Genomic DNA, 22,024 nt, shown 5'->3' with positions numbered 1-22,024 from the left:
TACCTGGAGTCCTGGTATGGCTCTATGGGTTAATGCGCTGGACTGCAAGGTCTGTTTGAACCACAAGGTCAGTTCAAGCTCACCAGCTGCTCCTTGGAAACTCTATACAGGGTCGCTGTAAGTCAAAATTGACTCAACAATGCTTAACAGCAACAACAAACAGATACCTATTTCAAAGGAGAAGCTGCTTCATGGAACAGGAAAGGTAGAGCATAGATGCTGGTAGCTCTCGGTTTCCCCTCTACTGTCTCAAGAACACTATCACATCCCACACAGCAAAACAAAAGCCTGCAGAAAGCTTGTAAGTCTGTCTTTAGTCTATAACTGATTGGAATACCTAAAATGGGGCTGATACTTGCCCCAGTGAAGGAGGCTCCCTGCAGAGCCTTTGGATTGCACAAGACCATATGTGGAATCCTGATCCCCATCCAGAATCTTCTGAGGTGGGACATTTCCACTTGAAAGGACAAGCAGAGCAGTCTGGAGCAGCTAGAAGAACAAAAGATACTTCTTGAAAGAAAAACCAGCAGAAAAAATCAAAAATAATAATAGTAGTCCAATTGACTACTACAAGAACAAGCAAGTTGTTCCCCAGGGAGCCATCAAGGCAAGTGGTCAGGTCCCCTCAAGGCAAACCCCCTTCAAATACTGAAACTCAAATGGAATACACTAGCAGACGTATGGTCCTGCTGCTGACCACGTTGGTCACTCATAAGGAGAAGTGGGGGGAATACAGCAATGAAGTTGTGAACTAAGTCCGACCACATTCAATAGACTCCTGTTAACCTGGATTGAGACCTGGTTAACCAGCAGTAAGATGAGACCTGGGGACTCCTAGGCCCAGGGACAGGGACATGGCCCCAGAGGACTAGAATGGAGTGTGAAGCATCCAGCTGATATGAAGTAAGGGGAGATGCACAAGAACATCCATACTTACAGATAGTACACATTTGACCTGGCATCAGTGACTGGATGATCAGAACACAACTAGAGGAAGAAAGAAGAGGGGGAAAAAAAGGAGTAACCCACTACAAGTGGATGAACTTGACCTATGCTTGTGGATGCAGTATGACAAAGGAACAGACAAATCTCTACAGTGAGGCTCATTCCCACCTCCAGGGTACATAGGGTTGACAGGGATGGGGAACTTAGACATTGGCTACCCAAAATGGGGGGACTACAAAGGAAAGAAGTGACTGGCTTACAAGCTTTCAATAGGGAACTTAGCTCCAGAGGATACAAGGATAGGTAGAATCTCCACTGAATTGTTTCTAACCTGTCTGCATGGGGTTGATAAAAGGTGAGGGGGAAAGGTCTCCTGTGGTTCAATAGGGAATGATTGCTATCAGGTCTGACAGTGAATGTTGGAAAGGTAAATGTAAATGTTTGGTAACAAAAGGAGGGGAGTGGCTGATTTTGCAGTCCAGGAGTGGAGATCCCTGGAACCATCAAGGGAGAAAAGCAAAGTGTGAAACCCTGTCTGGGGAGGTGGTGACACTAGGGATGGAGGCAGAAACAATGAATGATGTCAACAGAAGGAGCAGCTGGGGACTCTGGACTCAGGGAGGGAGAAGGGCTGTGTGCTAGTGGCTGGGAGGCAGGCGTGTGGGGTGTACACTTTGGTTGTTTGATGATGCATGCAGGGGATTGTGATCATTGCAATGAAACAAAATATGATAATGTAAAGATAATGTTCACCCATGTAAAGTAACACATAATTCACAATAAAAACTTAAAAAAAAAAAAAAAAAAGCTTGCACTTAACTGTGCCCATCATCCTCAGAAGACAGTTCTATAACTGGTGGTATATCCAGCTGTGTACACACACACAGCAGTATGCCACCTCCAACTACATACCACACTCTGCCAGAAAGGAGATCTGGGAAAATTTCTGTATTGTCAGCCACTTATGTTTTTTTTGTTGTTGTGTATTGTCAAGTCAATTCCAACTCATATGACAGAGTCGAACTGCCCTATAGAATTTCCAAGGGAGTCCTGGTATGGCGCTATAGAATAAGCACTAGACCAACTTTGAGCCACAAAGTTGGCAGTTCAAACTTACAAGCCCTCGTTGGAAACCCCATACAGAGTAGCTATGAATCAGAACCGACTGACAGCACTTAACAACAACAATCTTTACAGAAGCAGATCACCATGTCTTTCCTCCCGCAGAACCTCTGGATGGGTCTGAACTGCTGAGCTTTGAGTTAGCATAACCATTTTGCCACGTGGGCTCCTTATATATGGCATTGGACTGATTCCAGGCAGTTGCCCAACTGGCTTCCCCTACATTACTAATCTGCTTGGTTGGTGGTGCCCTGAAGCTTAGTCTCCTCTGAGGTCCTGAGAGGCAATGGTCTCATACTGCAGAGGTTCAGGGCAAGATGGATTTCCTACCCCTATTGTGATTACCTACTGCTCAGTCTCATTTGAGGTCCGGAACTGAGTTTATATTGCATATGGAGGAATTTCCTATGGACTTTAGGAAGACATTCTCACTATGAGTAAATAGTTACACTTTTATCATATTTTCAAGGGACTCCTGTGTGGCATCTCTGTCAGGCCAGGTGTGGGAATAGGGCAATGAGCATCAAACAAGTTCCAGGTCTTCAAACGAATCCCAAAGAGAAGGAGAGCAGCTGCTTGGGGCTGTGTCTTTCTCTTCCTGGAGGAGCAGGCCCACATGACCTGTGTGTGTTCTTGTCTGCAGGGGACTGCTGGTTTCTCGCAGCCATCGCCTGCCTGACACTGAATGAGAGACTGCTTTTCCGTGTCATACCCCATGATCAGAGTTTCATCAACAACTACGCAGGAATCTTTCACTTCCAGGTGAGGTGACAGGAGTGTAGCTCAGACGGCCGGCTGCAATCCCACTCCTACCCAACTGTCTCCTGGTCTTAGCTTCATCTACCTTCATACATCCTCAACTATGGGCAGTGACCCCTTAAGGCTTCAAGTCCATGAGGAAACACCTGTTTATCCTGCAAACCCACACACACACATACACTCCTTCCGCTCTGACCCAGAAAGGATGGAAAACATCCTGTTTGCTGGCCTGTGGGTCTATTTTTGTCTCTCGAATTGGCTGGCTACTGTATTACTGTCAACCGTACTTTTCAAGTGGGCCCCTAGATATTAGCACTAGGAATCTGTGGTTCTTGTTGGATTGTCAAGGAGCCCGCAGTTGAAAAACGACAGCTCCTGTTTACTTCTTTCTTTTTAAAGTATGTCTATCACTTGCCTCTTTTAGGTTCTGGGAGAGAAGTCTGGTTAAATCAGTCCAGGGACTGGTTTGATTGGCCCAGGACTGAATCTCTTAGTTCCAGAATAGCTTCAGTCATTAGAAATTTTCTGGGTCCAAATGATCCTGGCACAAAACTAGATCCCAGTGCTGGCCCAGAACTGAAGTGGGCCCTATATGCAGGGATCCAGCAGATGCTGGGGTTCGGCAGAGTCAATCTACAGCTCTGAAGGAGCTGGAACTGAATTCCTTAATGTTCTGGAACTGATCCAGATCACTGATATACCTTCTGATCCTGTAATTTAAAACTGAGACCTCAAGAGAGAGTTTCTTTTTAGGTGCCTTCCTGGCCCAGATCCTGCTGCTCTCTGAACATGGGCAAGGCAGCCAGAATGTTGTCTCTTCCCTGCACCCAAGTTTCCCTCCATGATCTAAAGAGTCATGCCAGGGTGAGATTGTTGTCGGTGCCATGGAGTCTGTTTCAACTCATGACACCCATGTGGCAGAGCAGAACTGCCCATAGGGTTTCCTTGGCTACACTCTTCACAGGAGCAGCCCGACAGGCCTCTATTCCCAGAGCTGTTGGGTGAGGCCAAACTGCCAACCTTTCCATCTGCCACTGAGCACTTAACCATTTGTTCCATCAAAGCTCAAAGATTAGACTGAGATTTTTGTCCTCTTTTCAATAATGGAGAAAATGTCATTAGAAAGGAGATGAAACTATATCTGACCTTCTTAAATTAAAGCTGATTTGTTCAAAAAAGAACCTGCAGAATTGAAATTACAGGCAGTCCTCAGGTTACAAACATCCAATTTACTTACAACCCATATTTACAAAGTTTCCTTGGTAAAAGCCTATTATATTAAACTTCAAGGTACATACAATGGTTTGTAATAACAAACAGGCACTACTTTGCAACATACATCAAAATATTATTATTATTGTACTAAAGACATTTTCATGTATCTGGAAATACTTTAATGTATTTTATACACAGAATGGTCCACTATATACTAAGACAAAAATTTGACAAACTGATGGTAGATATGCATCAGACCAAACTGTTTTATTTACATACAAATTTGACCTAAAGACATTTAGGAATGGAGCTCATTCAGATTCCAGGAACTGCCTATATAAGGGGGTTTCAAAAAGTTTGTGGGGATATCTCACTATCTTTTAATTCCATTTATCCACAAACTTTCTGAAGTTCCCTTGCATTGCTGATATATGCTCTGGGTCACTTTTCTATTTCAATCCTTTTCCAGTAGTAGTTTCCACAGTGCTTGTCATCGAAACATACATGAATCAATACAGCATCTTAACCTAGACCTCTAGTATTCAACCTTAGCTACATATTCGAGTCATCTGGCTACCTAATAATACTGATAACAAGCCCCACCCCAGACCTACCTACAGGAGAGTGAGAATCTCCAGTCCTAAGGTATTAATTAGACACGTACAGACCCAGCGCTAGAATGAACTCTGTGGAAGAGACCATGTTTATGTAACTCACTTCCTTCCTTCCAGGAGCTCTCAGCCCAGTTAGAGACAGACTCACACACACCAAACCCAGAGTAGTAAGAACAAGCACCAAGCTGCAGAGCAGAAATGATACTGCTTTGGGATCCAAGGAACCCCTAACGTATGTGAGTGGAGGGACACACTTCCCAGTGGAAATACGTGGGTATAACTCTGTGCTTGGTGCTTCTGTGCAGTTCTGGCGTTATGGAGACTGGGTGGACGTGGTCATTGATGACTGTCTGCCGACTTACAACAATCAACTGGTTTTCACCAAATCCAACCACCGTAATGAGTTCTGGAGTGCACTTCTGGAGAAGGCCTATGCGAAGTAAGGCAACGTGTTAGAATGTGAGCTAAAGGTGAGGTGGGTGAGCCGCAAAAGCCAGCTAAGTAAGGACTCACACATGTGTCTATGTACATACATATGTGTAAATGTGTGAATGTTCAACTAACTCACAAAATCAGGAAAGGCCAAGTCCAGGCAGCACCTATTAAAAAACAAAAAAACTTATTTAAGAAAAGAAATAAAGATTTGGGTAGGAAATCTTTAACTTTAGCTTTCCATAATGAGCTCTCTAAATCTGTACTAGTCAATACTCCAAATCAGCACTTTCATGGTACTGTTGGAAGTCTTGGATCCGAGCATGGGACCTCTGGAGCTCAGAACCCATGGTTTGGGTTGCTTCAAACTTCTGAGCCTGTTGTTGTTGTTGTTGTTGTTGTTGTTGTTAGGTGCCATTGAGTCGGTGCCAACCCATAGTGACCCTATGCACAGCCAAACAAAACACTGCCCAGTCCTGGGCCAACCTCACTACTGTTGCCATGCTTGAGTCCATCAATGCTGCCATTTGGCCAATCCATCTCATTGGGGGTCTTTCTCTTTTTCTCTGACCCTCCATCTTACCAAACATGATATTCTTCTCCAGCGACTGCGCCCTCCTGACAATATGTCTGAAGTATGAGAGACAAAGTTTGGCCATCTTGGCCTCCAAGGAGCACTCTGACTGCACTTCTTCCAGAACAGATCTGTTGGTTCTTTTGGCAGCCCATGGCACTTTCAATATTCTCCTCCAACACCATAACTCAAAGGCATCAATTCTTCTACAGTCTTCTGAGCCTGTAGTATGTGAATAAGGTCATGTCATCTCTCATCTTAGAATGCACACCCTTGCTGCTAATGCAACCTTGCCTAAAGGTTCAAGGTATAATAGAAAGGAAGTAGGAAGATCTGGGTTCCACAGCCAGAGCTCTTCGGGCTCTCTGTCACCTGGGTGAGTCACTTAGCCTCTTGAATGCAGTTTCTTCACTGTGAAAAAAAGGAATAAAAGTATCCATCTCATTAGCTCACAGGGTTGTTGAGGAATTAAATGAGAGAACAAGGGTAAAGTACTGGTGGCCATGGATTGTGTTTCTTGGAACCCTGTAATCCCTGATTGGTTCTCATCCTTTCTCCAAGGCTCCATGGTTCCTATGAAGCCCTGAAAGGTGGGAACACCACAGAGGCCATGGAGGACTTCACAGGAGGGGTGACTGAATTTTTTGAAATAAAGGAAGCTCCCAAAGACATGTACAAGATCATGAAGAAAGCCATCGAGAGAGGCTCCCTCATGGGCTGCTCCATTGATGTAAGTCTGGGGTTGGGGTGGAGTGCAGGGCAGAGATCAGTCAAATGTTGGGATGTTCTGTGCCAACTCAACAGCAGCACCAACCTTTCTTCTGAGACAGGGCAAGTGTTTTGTTTTAGGAAACAGGCTGTAGATTTCAGCTTTGAAAACTGGAAATTTTTCAAGGAATTTTTTCAATAAAGGGGTTGGGCAAGTATATTCCAAGTCCTAGGATTTGGGTAGAAATAAATCCAGAAGCCCATATAAGTGCCGGTCTTCCCAGTGATGGTCAGTTCCATGCCCTGGTTAAGCTGACCGTGTACTTGGTTATAGACCTGAGTCCACCATTTCCTTAAGAAAATCTCTTAATCATTTAGTGTTGACCATACCCTTCACTTGGAACATAGGCTTTGTATAGCTAACTTGGGAGAAGCTCAGCATGTTGTCCCCCTCTCAGCACAAGATGCTGTGAACTGAAACAAGAGCCAAGGGAAGAGGTAAGGAGGTGGTAAACCATGGTTGGACTGTCTGGGTTTCAAGGAATATAACTTCCCTAGAATCAACCTAATGTAAAATACCTCTTGGAGTTTCCATTGCTGAGGAAGGGGTTCAACTTGAATTCCTACTCTTCCCTCTTCCAGCACTTTCAAAGGACAAGAAAGTTTGGGAAGATCAGTTAGCATAAAACACCATGGATGAACGTTCTCTTTCTGCAGGACTTTCCTCCATTCATGTTCTATTTATTTCTTTTCTTTTCCTTTGTCTGTTCCCTCCCTTATTTCTACTTCCCTCCCTTCCACATTCCTTTGTTTGCTGTCTTCCTCTTATGGACCAATGTGCCTCAGGATGGGACGAACATGACCTATGGGACATCTCCTGGTCTGAACATGGGAGAACTGATTAATCGGATGGTGAGGAATATGGATAACTCACAGCTCAGGGATTCAGATCTGGATCCCAGAGGCTCAGATGACAGACCATCCCAGGTATGTATGCCTCCAGTGGCCAGGGCTGACCATCCCTTCAAATTACATGACTTGACCTTCTTGTGGTCATGCCCCTAAGCAACTAGTGCCTTAGCTGCAGACCCCACAGGGGCCCTTCCCAGGGATGGGCGGAAATAATTTATTCACACCAAGGTCTCCAGAGAAAGTTAGAGAACCAAAGTTTGGAGGAATCTCTATAGGAGTTCCTTCTTATTTATGGTCCAGGTGATTTCTCTGACAACAAATTAACAGGCAGAAATTTTAAAAAACACTTTATTTATTTATTCATTCAACACATATATATTGAGCTTCCACTATGCAGCTTCTAGCATTGACCAAAACAGTGTCTCCCCTCATGGAGTTTATAGTCTACTGCTTTCAGAAGAAGCACATGCTCACCAAAGAATACCAAGCCATGCAGAAAAGCACAGATGAAAAATTAACTTATGTTTTCCCTATCTAAAGATATTGTTGTTGTTGTTGTTGTTGTTCTTAGGTGCCACTAAGTCAGTTCCAACTCATAGTGGCCCAGTATATGATAGAATGAAGCACTGAAGCTTGATTTTCCTGTTAGTTTTATTTTCTTAATGTGCCAATACTATAACATCTTTTAGTGGCTAGGCAATGGACTCCTGGTATGGTGCTGTAGGATCAACACTTGGCTGCGAAAGCAAGGTAGGCAATTCGAACCTACTAGCTGTTCCTCAGAAACCCTATACAGGGTCTTATGAGTAGGAACTGACTCGACAGCACTTAACAACAACAAAAGGTAATATTGAAACATGCCATAATTTATTTTACTCCAGTTATTGAAAACTCAGGTTGTTTCCTTGTTAAAAAAAAAAGAAAAGAAAAGATTGGCCATTATTTTTAATTGTTATAATGAATAATTTTAGAGATACATTTTTTTGTGCATCCATGATCATAAGTCAGCTTACCAACAGTGGAATTGCTAAGTCAAATAACATGCCTAGGTAATGTCAAAAAGAGTCATTTCAGGTGGCTTCCCAGGTTTGAGAATGAATATGTGTTCTGCTCCTCCCTTAGCCTTCCATTCAGCACAGTTAGGGTATCTTGGAACTGAGACCTGGAAGAGGTTGAGATGCTGATAGCTCTGACCCTACCTACAGCTCTCACCCTGAGAAAGGTTTTAGGAGATCCACAGTCAAACATAGCTCTGGGAAGTCCCTCTTAGTTCTGTTATGTACCAGACAAAGTGAAGCCACAGAGGTCCCACTTAGTCTCACCAGACTTTGATGATTCTGCTATGCCCAGGATCCTGTGTGGCTGCAACAGAAATTGCTAAAAACAGAGGAGATACTGTTGTTGTGTCAAGTGCTGTAGAGTTGACTAAGGCTCATGGTGACCTTGCATGGGATTTCTGAGGAGCGACTGGTGGGTTTGAACCGCTGATCTTGTGGTTGGCAGTCCAGTGCTTCCCCTGCAGCACCACACCAGGACCCTGGTTGGACTCTGTTGTTGTTAAGTGCTGTTAAGTTGGTTCTGACTCATTGCGACTCTATATATGGTTTCCAAGGAGCAGCTGGTGGGGTCTATGGTTCGCAATCCAGTGCTGATCCACAGCGCCATACCAGAAGTCCCGATTGGACTCTAGGAAAGTCAATTATCCAATTAAATGTGTACAAGATGAAAATAATAAATGTCACAGAAAAAAAAAAAAAGGTGCTCCCTTTGCAACCTTGGTGGTGGTGGTGGTGCTATCGAGTCAAATCTGACTTACAGCAACCCTGTTCAACAGAGTAGAACTGCCCCATAGAGATTCCTAGGCTGTCATTTTAACAGATTACAATGTTTACATTGTAATCTGTTAAGATTAACAGATTTTCAATGTAAAGTAAACAAATATCCTCACCACTGGACCAATAAACAACACTCATGGAAGCAGCAGTCAAGAAATCAAATGAAGTATTGCATTAGGCAAATCTGCTGCACAAGACCTTTTGAAAGTGTTGAAGAGCAAAGATGTCAGCTTGAGAACTAAGGTGCGCCTGACCCTAGCCATGGTATTTTCAATCATCTCCTATGGATGTGAAAGCTAGACAGTGAATAAGGAAGACCGTAGAAGAATTGATGCCTTTGAGTTGTGGTGTTGGAGGAGAATACTGAAAGTGCCGTGGGCTGCCAAAAGAACCAATAGATCTGTTTTGAAAGAAGTGCAGCCAAAGTGCTCTTTTGAGACCAAGATGGCCAAACTTCATCTCTCATACTTTGGACATATTGTCAGGAGGGAGCAGTCGCTGGAGAAGGATATCGTGTTTGGTAAGGTCAGAGAAAAAGAGGAAGACCCCCAGAGAGATGGATTGGCTAAGTGGCATCATCAATGGACTCGAGTGTGGCAACAGTGGTGAGGTTGGCACAGGACCAGGCAGTGTTTCGTTCTGCTGTGCATAAGGTCGCTATGGGTTGGTACTAACTCGATGGCACCTAACAACAACAACAACAACAATCTTAATAGAAGCAGAGTGCCACTCCATTCTCCAGAAGAGCCACTGGGTAGGTTCAGACTGTCAACTTTACATTTAGCAATCAAGCACTTAACCACTGTACCACCAGGGGTCCCTCTGCAACCATAGACACAGTCATTTCTGAAGAGATCTCTGCTGTGCCCTCCTCAGAATTCTCTCCCTGGGTTCTGTGTCTTTTGATTCCTTGAATATCATGTCCTTGGTAGCACAAACCATTTGTGCTCGACTGCAAACCCACCTAACAGTGCCACCAAAGATAGGCTGGCAACCTGCTTTCATTAAGATTACAGCCATGAAAACTCAATGACACTTAACCACAACAGGTGGATGTGGAGGAGATGATAGGATGTGAAGAAAATGGTTATTTACTAGTCTAGGAATAGTGAACTTGAATGGGTAAGAGGAGAGAAGGAAAAAGAGAGCCAAAGTGTAAGGCAGCCTACATCTATCTCCTTTCCTTCCTTAAAGGACACTCAGGGTCCAGAAAGGAGGGACAAGGACATCTCAGCCACCTCATATCCTAGAATGACATCCACGCTGCTCTCTGGTAGTCAGAACAACGGCTTCTCATCATGACCAGCTCAGGAAAAACATTCCTCTGGGGCTGTGGCTTCTACTTTCTTGAAAGTCCACTGACAGTCCAACTCTTCTTAGAAGAATTGCAATCTACCTTCATCCTAGTTCCTTTATTCTCATATTTTTCCAAGGGATATTTAAAGCTAATATGCATTGCTTGGAGTCCTGGTGGGGTGTTGGAAGATAATGTACTGGACCATAAGGTTGGAACCACAAGGTCAGCAGTTCAAACTCACCTGCTGCTCCTTGGAAACCCTAGACAGGATTGCTATGAATTGGAACCAACTCAATGGCACGTAACAATAGCAATAATATCCATTGCTTATATATTTTTTAAACATGTAAAATGCAAATGTGCACAAAAATAGTAAGACATCTCTTCATCTGTAATTGTCACATAATTGATTTGCCTGATACTTGAATAAATCTGTAGCTGATAACAATAACAAAAACAGCCCAGTGATCCAATTCTCATAGTTGTAAAGCACATTTTCAGGGAATGTTGTTGTTGTTAAGTACCATCGAGTTGATTCTGACCCATAGCTACCCTGTATAGGGTTTCCAAGGAGCAGCTGGTGAGCTTGAACCACCAACTTTGTGGTTCAAACATCTTTGCATTCTGGGAGTGGTTCCTAACAGAACACAGAAAATGATTCAGAACTTTGTCTGCTCCCCAGTCCTGACAGCCTGTCTGGTCTTTGCTCCACAGACTATTGTTCCGGTTCAGTATGAAACGAAACTGGCCAATGGGCTGGTTAGAGGTCATGCCTACTCAGTCACGGGGCTGGAGGAGGTGAGTTTGGCTGGAGCTTTGGGGGGTTGGAGGAGCTATTTGGGTCACCCTCTTGCCCTAGCTGCTTCCTGAAATCAGGACGTGGCTTTCTGTGCTCCTTCATCATCTGTAGACCACGCCTCCAATCAAGTTCAAGTAAAGCACCTGGGACCAGAGGGGTCCATCTGAAATGATAGAGGAACCCCAGCAGCTCAGTGGTTAAGTGCTCAGCTGCTAACCTAAAGGTTGGCAGTTTGAACCCACCCAGCGTTTCCTTGGGAGGAAAGACTTGGCAATCTGCTCCTGTAAAAATTCTGTAATTTAGGGAACCCTATGGAGTCCTGGTTGATGCTATAGGATAAGGACTGCTAGCCACAAGGTTGGTGGTTCAAACCCACCAGCCACTCCTCATTAATCCTATATAGGGTCACTGTGAGTCAGAACTGACTTGACAATACTTAACAACAACAGGAAACCCTGTGAAACAGTTCGACTCTGTCCTATATAGGGTTGCTATAGTGGGAATCTACCTGACACACTCTGATCTGGTAGAGATAGGTCTTGCCACAAGATGGCGTTCAGTCTACTTTGGTTTTAGTGCTATAGATGGCAATTTAGCCAACATTTTCAAAAAACAGAAGTGTCACTTTGGTTTTATGAAGTTGACTCTAGGGCTCTTGTGTTCCTTGCTCTCACGTTCAGTAATAATGTTTTGCTTCCTCTAGAACTTCTGGGTTTCACTTTACTAGGTAGGAGACAGAAACCTTGTTAGTCCTGTTAAGCAGAGAGGGACAGGAGAGGGAAAGAAGGGGTGCCTTTCCCTAATTGGTCCACCTAGACGGGGAATCTTTCCATAGCTCCTCCATCAGTAGGGGAGTTTTTCTAATCACACAAGACACCAAATGTGCTAGCAGGGTCTCACTGCATTCACCCCACCCCTTCCTCCGCAGACCTCATAATGGCCAGAATGGGCCCTGGAAAATCACTTCTTAGCAGATGTAGAGGTGATGGGAAAGCACAGAACTCCTGAAGCTTCAGTCCTAAGGTCTGACCGTCACCTCACCCATTCCATAGAAGGTTGAGATTGATCTCCCAGATCAGGGTCAGGCAAGACAGTGCTCCTATGAGGGCTTCTCTGCAATCCCTACCCAGTCCTTTCTAGACAGAGGTGCCAGAACTTGATAGCCTTTTCTCTCTGCCAAAGACCCTGTTCAAGGATGAGAAGGTGAAACTGGTGCGGCTGCGGAACCCCTGGGGCCAGATGGAATGGAATGGCTCCTGGAGTGACAGGTAGGTGCACACACTCCACGACTAGGACAACAGGATGGGGCGTCAAGCCACCAAGTACTTTCAAATGGTTTGTCTGATATCATCCTTGAAATGAAAGCTCAACAGACAAGAGGAGTGCAGGTAAATGGGCTCCAGTGAAGGCTCAGGAGTGGAGCCACGGGAATCAGGGACCCAGAGAGCTTGCTGATGGCCAATGATCGGGAAAGAAAAATTCTAGAAAGCAAGAGATGGGCCCATGCAAGAGGGGCCTGGATTGTGCGTGTAACATCCTGTTGCTTATCTGTAAAATGGGAACAATATTAGCACCCACCTCATGTTGCTATGAGGAGAAAACGTGATCGTGTCAGGAGGGCACTAGGCTTTCCTTTTCTGGCTGCCCCCAGAATTTTACTGCTCTCACTGATGGTGGGCAGAGGTAGGTCCGCGGTAGAATGCTCGTCTTCCATGGAGAAGACCCAGGCTTGATTCCTGGCCAGGACCCCTCAGGCCCAATCACCACCCATCTGTCAGTGGAGGCTTGCATGTTGCTATGATGCTGGAGGAAGTTATTACAAAGGTTCCATAACATGTATGAAGTCTTAGCTTTATAGCCCCATTCCCAGTGCCTGGTTCCTGACTGCCTTCATTGCATAGAGGCTGGTCCTTGAGCTCCTTTCATATCCAGGAGGGGAACTGCATGAGACCATGGCCAGGCTAAAGCATAGTGGCAAGTCTGTGTGTGCCCTTCAGGCCTGCACTTTCTTCTATATACATTTTAATCCCAGCGCACTGGAATTCCTGGACCATTCAGCCACTCAGCAAGTATTTACTGAGTATTAATAAATAGCAGGTACAGGTCTAGACACTGGGGATGCTCAGTGAGCAAGCAGCCTTCTTGACAAGGTGTGACAGATGCTGATCCTTGTGTCCCCACTGCCTCCTGAGGACATTCACACACATTCCTTCACTCACCCCTGCAAGAATCCAGTGCTGACAGTGTGCCAGGCCCTATCCTACCATTTGGGGATTCGAAATGAACACAGGAGACACAGATCCATTAACTTCCTTATATTTCTCTGATACTTACTGCCTCAATCCACATCAGGCCTTCTCACTTCTTCCCACCAATAAATCATCCATTTCCCCACCAGTTGGAAGGACTGGAGTTTTGTGGACAAAGATGAGAAGACACGTCTGCAGCACCAGGTCACTGAGAATGGAGAGTTCTGGTGAGTCCAGTTCCCAGGAGGACCACAAAGGGTCAGGGACAGGGCAAGGAGCTAGAATCTCAAATCTCAGCTCCTGGGCAGAAGCTGTCAGACTCCAGGCCTTAGCAAATTTGAGCCTTCTTTTCCCCACAGCTGAGGCCCAGCAAGGAGGAGGCTCTGAGAGGAGCCTGCCAGGTCCCAGTGATGCCTGGGCCCCAGGACCAGGTCAGCATGCAGTGACTCCTCCTACCTGTGCCCCTCCCATAGCACATGCTGCTCCAGTTACCCATGCTACCTGGTCTAGGCCATTTATCTGAGCCTAGACAGCTCTCCTTACCATATTCTACCAATGCCAAGCTTCCCCTCACTCATATTACTTCTACTCAGCCTTCAAGTCTCAGCTGAAAGGGAACTTTCTAATCAAAACCAAGCCAACCTTATTGCCATCAAATCAATTCCAACTCATAATGACCCTGTAGAACAGTCACCAAAGGGAAATCTACTATGTAGTCGGCCACATCTTTCTCCCACAGAATGAGTGGCTGGTAAGTTCAAACTGGCAACCTTTTGGTTACAGCTTAGTGCTTAGCCACTGTGCCATCAGGGTTCCCTGAACTTTCTAAGGGGTCCCACATTCATACAGGATTTAGGTTAACTCCTCACACTCTCCGTGAAATTGCTTAACTCTGTTCCCTGACAAGCCCTAGTTCTCTTCCCTGTGTTTAGCACTGTGCCTGACACTCAGGGATGGAGCATGTCATACTTTCTGGAGAACTGAGTTGTCCAGCTCTCTCATCAAGAGCACTTGAGCTTGAGTAATTGTTGCAATGTGACAGTTGGTAATAGATACTTCAGAGCTGACAGGGTTTATCCCCAGAAAGGAAGAGCGGGGTTCTCTCTGTGACCATGATCAAGTCCCTCTGAACAATTTTGTTGGGCTGTGGTAGTCCTGAAGTCTTCCATTTCCCAGCCTCCTTCCTGCCTCCACGTGAGTCTCTCTCTTCTTCCATTCTCTTAGGATGTCATATGATGATTTCATCTACCATTTCACAAAGCTGGAGATATGCAACCTCACAGCCGATGCCCTGCACTCTGACAAGCTCCAGACCTGGACTGTGTCTGTGAATGAGGGCCGCTGGGTGAGGGGCTGCTCTGCTGGAGGCTGCCGCAACTTCCCAGGTGGGAGACACTCTTGACAGGGGAGAGGGTCCAAGCAGAACAAGGTCCATCTAGAATCATGCTATCATTTGTTGAGTGTCTACTGAGTTTCAGACACATCACTGTATTAAGCTCTCCTTTTCTTAATGAGAAGGAATCTATGATGCTGCAGAATTTGATACAGGGAGCTGTCTTAGAACAATACTTGGTGAGGCTAAGGATGGAACTGGAGCAATTTAACAGCCAATGGAATAGTTCAAGCCAGAGATGATGAAAGCCTAGACCAAGTCGACAGTAGTAGAGATGGAGAAGAGAAAGAAGGCAGATTTAGGTGGGGGAATATGGGTTATGGCAGAGTGACAGGAGAAGGAAGAATGAAGAATAACTCCAAGACTCCTGGCTGAGGACACATTGCAATAAATGCCACAGAGAAAAAAAAAAAGCACACAGTGATTTTGTGTTTGTTTTTGGTGGAGTTGGTTGTAGGAAGGGAAGGTCAGCTTCATGAAAAATGTGACATACCTACAGAATAACTGCGTCAAGAAAGATGTGTACCAGAGAATTGGATGCACAGATTAGAGTGGCATTTGGTTAAATGATACGAGCTCAATAAATAATTATGGAAGGAAGGAAAAGAGGGACGAAGCAGAGGGGAAGGGAGTCAAAAAAGACATTGAAGCTGGGATTGAGGTTCCGGCATCATCATCGAGTCCAAAACTCACTGCCATCAAGTCAATTCCAAGTCATAGCGAGCCTATGTAGGGTTTCCAAAACTATAAATCCTTATGGAAGCAGAAAGCCTCATCTTCCTCCCTAGGAGTGACTGGTGCATTTACACTACTGTCCTTAATGATTGGCAGCCTAGTGCCTAGCCCATAGCACCACCAGGTCTCCTTTCCTCTACATGTAGGGCCTTAAACAGTGGACATGAAGAAGACTGTCTGGAGAGGTAGTATAGGTGGAGAAGAAGAGGACCTAGAGCCAAATCCTGGGGATCCATAGCATTTAAGGGGCAGATAAGCAAAGTCAAGTTATTAGTAAAGACTGAGAGTGAATATTCAGAGAGGAAGGGGAAAAACTGAGTCATAAAAGCCAAGGGAGTGTTAAATGCAGGAAAGAGATCTGTTGATGAAGTTTGCAAAGTGTCCATTCATTGTGGCAGTTATGAGCTTAGGGGGAACTTCACTGATTCAATTTCAATGGGAGGAAGAACAAAGTTCTTCTAAGGGGGGGAGGGGAAGGAGGAAAAGTAAGTAGAACCAGAGAAAAATGAAGTTCTGATACATGCTACCACATGGAATCTGAAACCTTGAAATATTATGCTGAGTGAAGTAAGTCAGACACAAAAAGACAAATATCATATAATCCCATTTATACGAGATAGCTGGAGTAGACAAATGAAGAGACAGAAAGATTAGAGGTTACCAGGGGCTGAGAGGAGACGACAGAATAAATAGATTGCTTAAAGGGTGCAGAGTTTGTTTGGGGTGAAGAACATAGACTGTGGTGGTGGGTGCACTGTGCATATAATTAATGCCACTGAATCGTACACATAAAAATGGTTAAAACACTTGTAGTGTATACCCTTTGGTTAGCTGATGATGCATGGAGGGGATTGTAACTATGGCAATGAAACGATATATGATAGGATGAATGTAAAGCTAATGTTCTCCCATGTAAACTATCACATAACGCACAATAAAACATTTATTTTAAAAAAAGTTAAAACAGGAATTTTTATGTTATATCAATTTTACTACAATTAAATTAAACAAAGTTAAGTAAAATGGTGGCTATGGATTCTCTTCAAAGCCTTGGAACAAGATGATAACTAGAAAGAGAAACAGGGTTGAGGGAAAAATGGAAAGAGCCAGGAAGGAGTTAGCTAAAACTTGCTTCATTAGGATAATAATCTATGAGCATGTCTTACCATCTCTTCTAGCCTGTAACCTCCTGAGAGCAGAATCCTTGTCCATGTTTTCTATGCTACCCCTAATGCAGAGTTTTGTACCTAGTAAACTGTTGATGAGTACTTATTGAATGAATCTGTGTGAATTTGCATAATAACACCATCATTAATACTATGCTGCCATTACTGAATCTGAATTTTTTTTTAAAAAAGGACAAAGGGTGTTATGTGTGTTTTAAAATCTAATAGGCAAAAGAACATGAGATTCAAATGAACAAATCATATTACCCCCAGCACATTACAAGTGTTTGGGGCTAAGAGTTTAGGCTCTGAGGTCAGAGGAACCTAGGTTTGAAGTGAACCTAATTCTTTCACTTACTAGCTATGAGACCTTAGTAAGCCACTTAGCCTCTCTGTGCCTCAGTTACTCCCTCTGTAAAATGGGGACAATAATCTTCAGCTGTCTTAAAGGGCTGGTCTGAAGTTTCAGTGATTGGATGTAATCCAATGCTTGTAAGTGTTCAGCACATAGCAACATGCTGCATTCTGAAGTAACAGACCTATCTCAAGAAAGAAAGGCTATTCTTGTCATTATTGCTCTTATTTTTCATTGTTTTTATTACTATTATACTAGTTGACAGACAGCAAGTTACACATTCAAGTCAGTGCAGCTCCTTCTTTATAAAGGTAGTGGTTACCCCCAAATAATTAGGCAAATGCCTGAATAATTTTTCCACAAGTATGTACTGAGCATCTTTCTCTGAGGGTCAGCACTGACTGTACCTCTCCTTTCTGGGGCCCAGATACTTTCTGGACGAACCCACAGTACCGTCTGAAGCTCCTGGAGGAGGATGATGACCCTGATGACTCCCAGGTGGTCTGCAGCTTCTTGGTGGCCCTGATGCAGAAGAACCGGCGGAAGGACCGGAGACTGGGTGCCAACCTCTTCTCCATTGGCTTCGCCATCTATGAGGTGTGCAGCTCCCCAGCACGCCCTCCCAGCTGCTTTAGACAGGATATACACACCTTCCCAGGGAGGAGGCCTCCAGAGGGCCCTGTGGGCTTCCCTGATACACAGTAACCCCCAGATCCCTGTATCAGGCTCACCTGTGTCAGAGCCTCTCAGGTGTTTGGGATGAGTAAAGAAATCTGGGAGTGAGAGTAGATATGTGGGGAGTAAGTTCAGCATCAACCGGACAATTGCTGACATTCCCTTCTTGCAAGCTTCTCATTCCCATTTAGATCTGAAATCTGAACATTTTCTTTTTCTGTTTCTCCTCAAGGTTCCCAATGAGGTATAGAAGTGACCAGAAGCTGTGTGCCGCATTACCTGGGGGTCACATGTCTGTCTGTGGCACGACTATGTGGGCAGGACTATGATAGGAGAGGGCTTTGCTGTTTTATCTCAACTCCAGAAAAGGTGCCTCAAGGAACTGCATGACCCCCCTGACTACCGCCATCATAATGCCGGTCACATCCTCAGACTCACTGATTCACACTCTCACTCATTCAGACAGTCATTCACATACTCACTCACACATACTCACACCCATTTACACTTACACTCATTCACATACTCACACTCACTTATTCACACTCACATTCACTCACATTCATTCACACATACTCATTCACACACTCACACATACTCACACTCATTGATTCACACTCTCACTCATTCAGACGTACTCACTCATTCACATACTCACATACTCACATACTCCCACTCATTCACACTTACACTAATTCACTTACTCATTCACATACTCACACTTACACTCAATTATTCATACTCACACTCATTCACACATACTCATTCACACATACTCACACTCACTGATTCACACTCACATCCACTCACTCATTGACTCACTCATTCACACTCATGCTCACTCATTTACACTCACATCCACTCCCACCCATACACACACACTCACACTAATTCCCCCTCACCTATACACATATGCACTCATTCACACACATCACAATCATTCACACTCACATCCTACTCAGTCATTCACACTCACTTAGACAAACATGCTCAGACACACAGTCATGCACATATTCTGAGGGTGACTGCCCTCTTAGGAATGGAGGAATCACTGTCCTCAGAGCCCAGCCAAAATCCTTCCTGCTTCCTTGGGGTGCTTCCCAGTCTGCAGGTGACTTGGAACTGACAAGGTAAGTGGCACTGAATGTGGGAATGACAGACTTGACCTTCACTTCTAAACCACAACAGAAGAGGAAAAGGAGTAGGGAGCTCTGGGATGCTGGCTGTGAAATGGATGACCAGGGACTGGGAAGGGGCTCAGATCCCATGGGCTCTTCTCTCCACAGATGCTTGGGAACAAGCAGCACCTGCAGAAGGACTTCTTCCTGTACAATGCCTCCAAGGCCAGGAGCAAAACCTACATCAATATGCGGGAAGTGTCGGAGCGCTTCCGCCTGCCTCCCAGCGAGTATGTCATTGTGCCCTCCACCTATGAGCCCCATCAGGAGGGAGAATTCATCCTCCGGGTCTTCTCTGAAAAGAGGAATCTCTCTGAGTGAGTCCCAGGCCCAAAAAGTACCCATGGTCCACGGCAGAACTTGGAGGTGTGAGGCAGATGAACCAGTGTCCTCTGAGAGTTCTGAGATATGTTGACCAGGCTGCACCTCTTCCTCTGTTCCTGAAACCACTCCCCATATCTCCTTCCTTCCTTCCTTACTCCCTCCTCCTGACTTCCTCCCTTTCTTCCTTTTTTATCTCACAAATATTTATTAAGCACATGTGGGTTAATGTGCCAGACTGCAAAGCCATTTGAACTGCAAGGTCAGCAGTTCAAGCTCACCAGCTGCTCCTCGGAATCCCTATACAGGGTTGCTATGGGTCGGAACCGACTTGATGGCACTTCACAATAACAACAACAATGTTCTAGGTAGGAGTCCTGGTGTGGTGCTGTGGGTTCATGTGCTGACTGCCAAGTCAGTTTGAACCTCAAGGTCAGTGGTTCAAGCTCACTAGCCTTTCCTCAGAAACCCTATATAGGGTCACTATGCATCACAACAGACTCCACAGCACTTAACAACAATAACAACAATGTTCTAGGCAATCTTCTATGCACTGGAGATACAGCAAGTGAACCAAACAGAAAGAAATCTCTATCTTCTTGAGCTAAACATTCTAGTGAGAGACAGTGTACAATATATATACATGTTGTTGTTAAGTGCCGCCGAGTCAGTTCTAGCTCATAGCAACCCTGTATAGGGTTTCTGAGGAATGGTTGGTGAATTTGAACTGTCAGCCTTGCAGTTCAAACCAACCTTTTGGTCAACTATTTATCGTACCATGCCACACCAGGACTATATATATATATATATATACACCTACAGCCTTTTAGTTGATTTCAACTCATAGTGACTTGATATAGGCTTTCCAAGACTGAAAATGTTTATGGAAGCAGACAGCTTCATCTTTCCCCAATGGAATGGCTGCTGGGTTTGAACCAACAACCTTGCAGTTAGCAGCCAAATGCCTCACCCACAGCACCACCAGGGTTCCATATATGTAATGTTAAACAAATGATCATCAGAAAAAATAAAGTAAGCAAGAGGAATATGAAGTGTTGAAGGTGATTGAAACGTCAGGGAGAGTAGTAAAAGAAGGCCTTCCTCTTGGCTACTGGAGATGAGTTCATGGGCCCTGCCACTGTGATCTTTGACTCAGGAAGTAGAAGGTCTGTGGTTAGTTGATTGGGTCATGCTTTGGGGTAGCTGAATCAACCCAAGAGCCCATATGCCTAGCTTGGTTGCTGGGTATGGTACCCTACACAGGGTTGGTTCCTAGATGGGAAGGGGGCAGTGTTGGTTCTTGGGGTTCTCTTGAAGTCAGTCTTGACTTGGCTAATGAGAGTTCATGTGACCTGAGAAAATCCTCCCTGTGCTTTCTACTTGCTCTGGTGACACTGAATCCCGATGTTTGTGTTCCTCACAGGGATGTTGAAAATACAATCTCCGTGGATCGGCCACTGGTAAGTGGTATCGCTCTTACATGATAGAAGACTCAGAGGATCAACTCTTCCAGGCCAGGCAGGAGACAGGCTGGTGGTAGAGGAGAGAGTGGGTGTGCAGAATGATTACTCCATATGGCCACAGCTTTTGTGTGACAGGCCCAGAAATGAAGGTCCTGGGGCAACTCAATCCAGGGACTGGGATCTACTGAAGAGGATTCTAGAAGGGAGAAGCAGTTTGAACAATTAGAGGAAGAGAAAAAGGCCATAGGAAGAATGGATGACAAGAATAGCAGTCAACAATGAATTAGGTGCACTCTCATACAGAGGACAGAAAGCACACCAGTTCTGGAGTCAGTATCAAAACCTGGGTCATCTACCATCACGGGAGTTTGGTTTTAGTGTCAAGTGCATTTGATGCTCCCTGTCTTTTGAACATGAGTAATTAGTGTATTTATCAGGAGTTGCAAACTCACAAGTTTATGGGAACTGGCATGTCACCTAATTGAGTAGAGCAGGAAGATGCTCTTGGTGTCCCCACTGGATGTCTGTTCTCAAGGACAGTTGGCTTCAGTATTGAAGGGACAACTGCAGTGCTGGTGACTGTGACAATCTGCACAGACATCAGCTGCTCTCAGCTCCAGCTGCTTGCTGCCAACCAGACCTTCAATTTTACAACAGCAATAAAAAATCAGGGTATCCATATTAAATCTCCCTGTGTTAAATGTCTACTCAGAGAAGTTAAAAATAATGTATGTTAGTCAAAACTCATTGCGGTTTGGGTGAGCTACTTTTTCAGTATATTGACAACCAACATCATTAAAAAATAAGACAGTCAAAAGATCCCTTCCCTTGAGCAAGTTCAGTAAGAGTAGAGTAGAAAACAAAGCCACAGCCTCAGTCCATCTCTGGACTTGAGGGAGGAGAAAGAAGTTTCCTCTCTCCTCACTTCCAGGCACTCCTTTGTTCTCTATGTAACCAAGATTTCTGGACTCCAAATCTCACCCCAAACTGAGGACTAGGTCACAATGAAGCCAAAAGCCACTGGGTTTTCTGGGAACTTGCTTTTCACTTATTCTGAATTTGCCTATTTCCTTTTCTTGTGCAGAAAAAGAAAAAAGCTAAGGTGAGTGTATAACCCGGTGAGTTGGTGGAGAGCATGGAGCATGTATGCGCATGTGCAGACTGCCTCTTCTGCTGCCTCCAACCCTAAACTGTTACTGCCTTGGGTTTGTAATACAAATAGCTAATACGTGCTGAATGAAGACTATGTGCCAGGCACTCTTCCAGATGCTTTACAT

The 22,024-nt window shown here is 44.7% G+C and overlaps 1 protein-coding gene across 3 annotated transcripts in view; it reads left to right on the top strand.

Annotated features, from left to right (window-relative positions):
- The window catches only part of CAPN3 (calpain 3, (p94)), a 45,701-nt gene that overhangs the window by 17,429 nt on the left and 6,248 nt on the right, over nt 1-22,024 (top strand). The window contains exons 3-15 of one of the 3 annotated variants that reach the window (XM_006831736.1): nt 2,711-2,829; nt 4,961-5,094; nt 6,223-6,391; nt 7,216-7,356; nt 11,128-11,211; nt 12,395-12,480; nt 13,611-13,688; nt 14,686-14,846; nt 17,538-17,707; nt 18,018-18,029; nt 19,072-19,280; nt 20,708-20,744; nt 21,832-21,849. In XM_006831736.1, the coding sequence (XP_006831799.1) occupies nt 2,711-2,829; nt 4,961-5,094; nt 6,223-6,391; nt 7,216-7,356; nt 11,128-11,211; nt 12,395-12,480; nt 13,611-13,688; nt 14,686-14,846; nt 17,538-17,707; nt 18,018-18,029; nt 19,072-19,280; nt 20,708-20,744; nt 21,832-21,849 (1,418 nt within the window). The remainder of the gene's footprint in view (nt 1-2,710; nt 2,830-4,960; nt 5,095-6,222; nt 6,392-7,215; nt 7,357-11,127; nt 11,212-12,394; nt 12,481-13,610; nt 13,689-14,685; nt 14,847-17,537; nt 17,708-18,017; nt 18,030-19,071; nt 19,281-20,707; nt 20,745-21,831; nt 21,850-22,024) is intronic. The other 2 variants (XM_006831737.1, XM_006831738.1) reach the window with 2 other exon arrangements.

Source organism: Chrysochloris asiatica, unplaced genomic scaffold, assembly GCF_000296735.1.
Source record: "Chrysochloris asiatica unplaced genomic scaffold, ChrAsi1.0 scaffold00004, whole genome shotgun sequence".
NCBI classification, from domain to species: domain Eukaryota; kingdom Metazoa; phylum Chordata; class Mammalia; order Afrosoricida; family Chrysochloridae; genus Chrysochloris; species Chrysochloris asiatica.
Note: the sequence above shows the minus strand (reverse complement) of the source record. Positions and strands in the feature narration are given on the sequence as shown.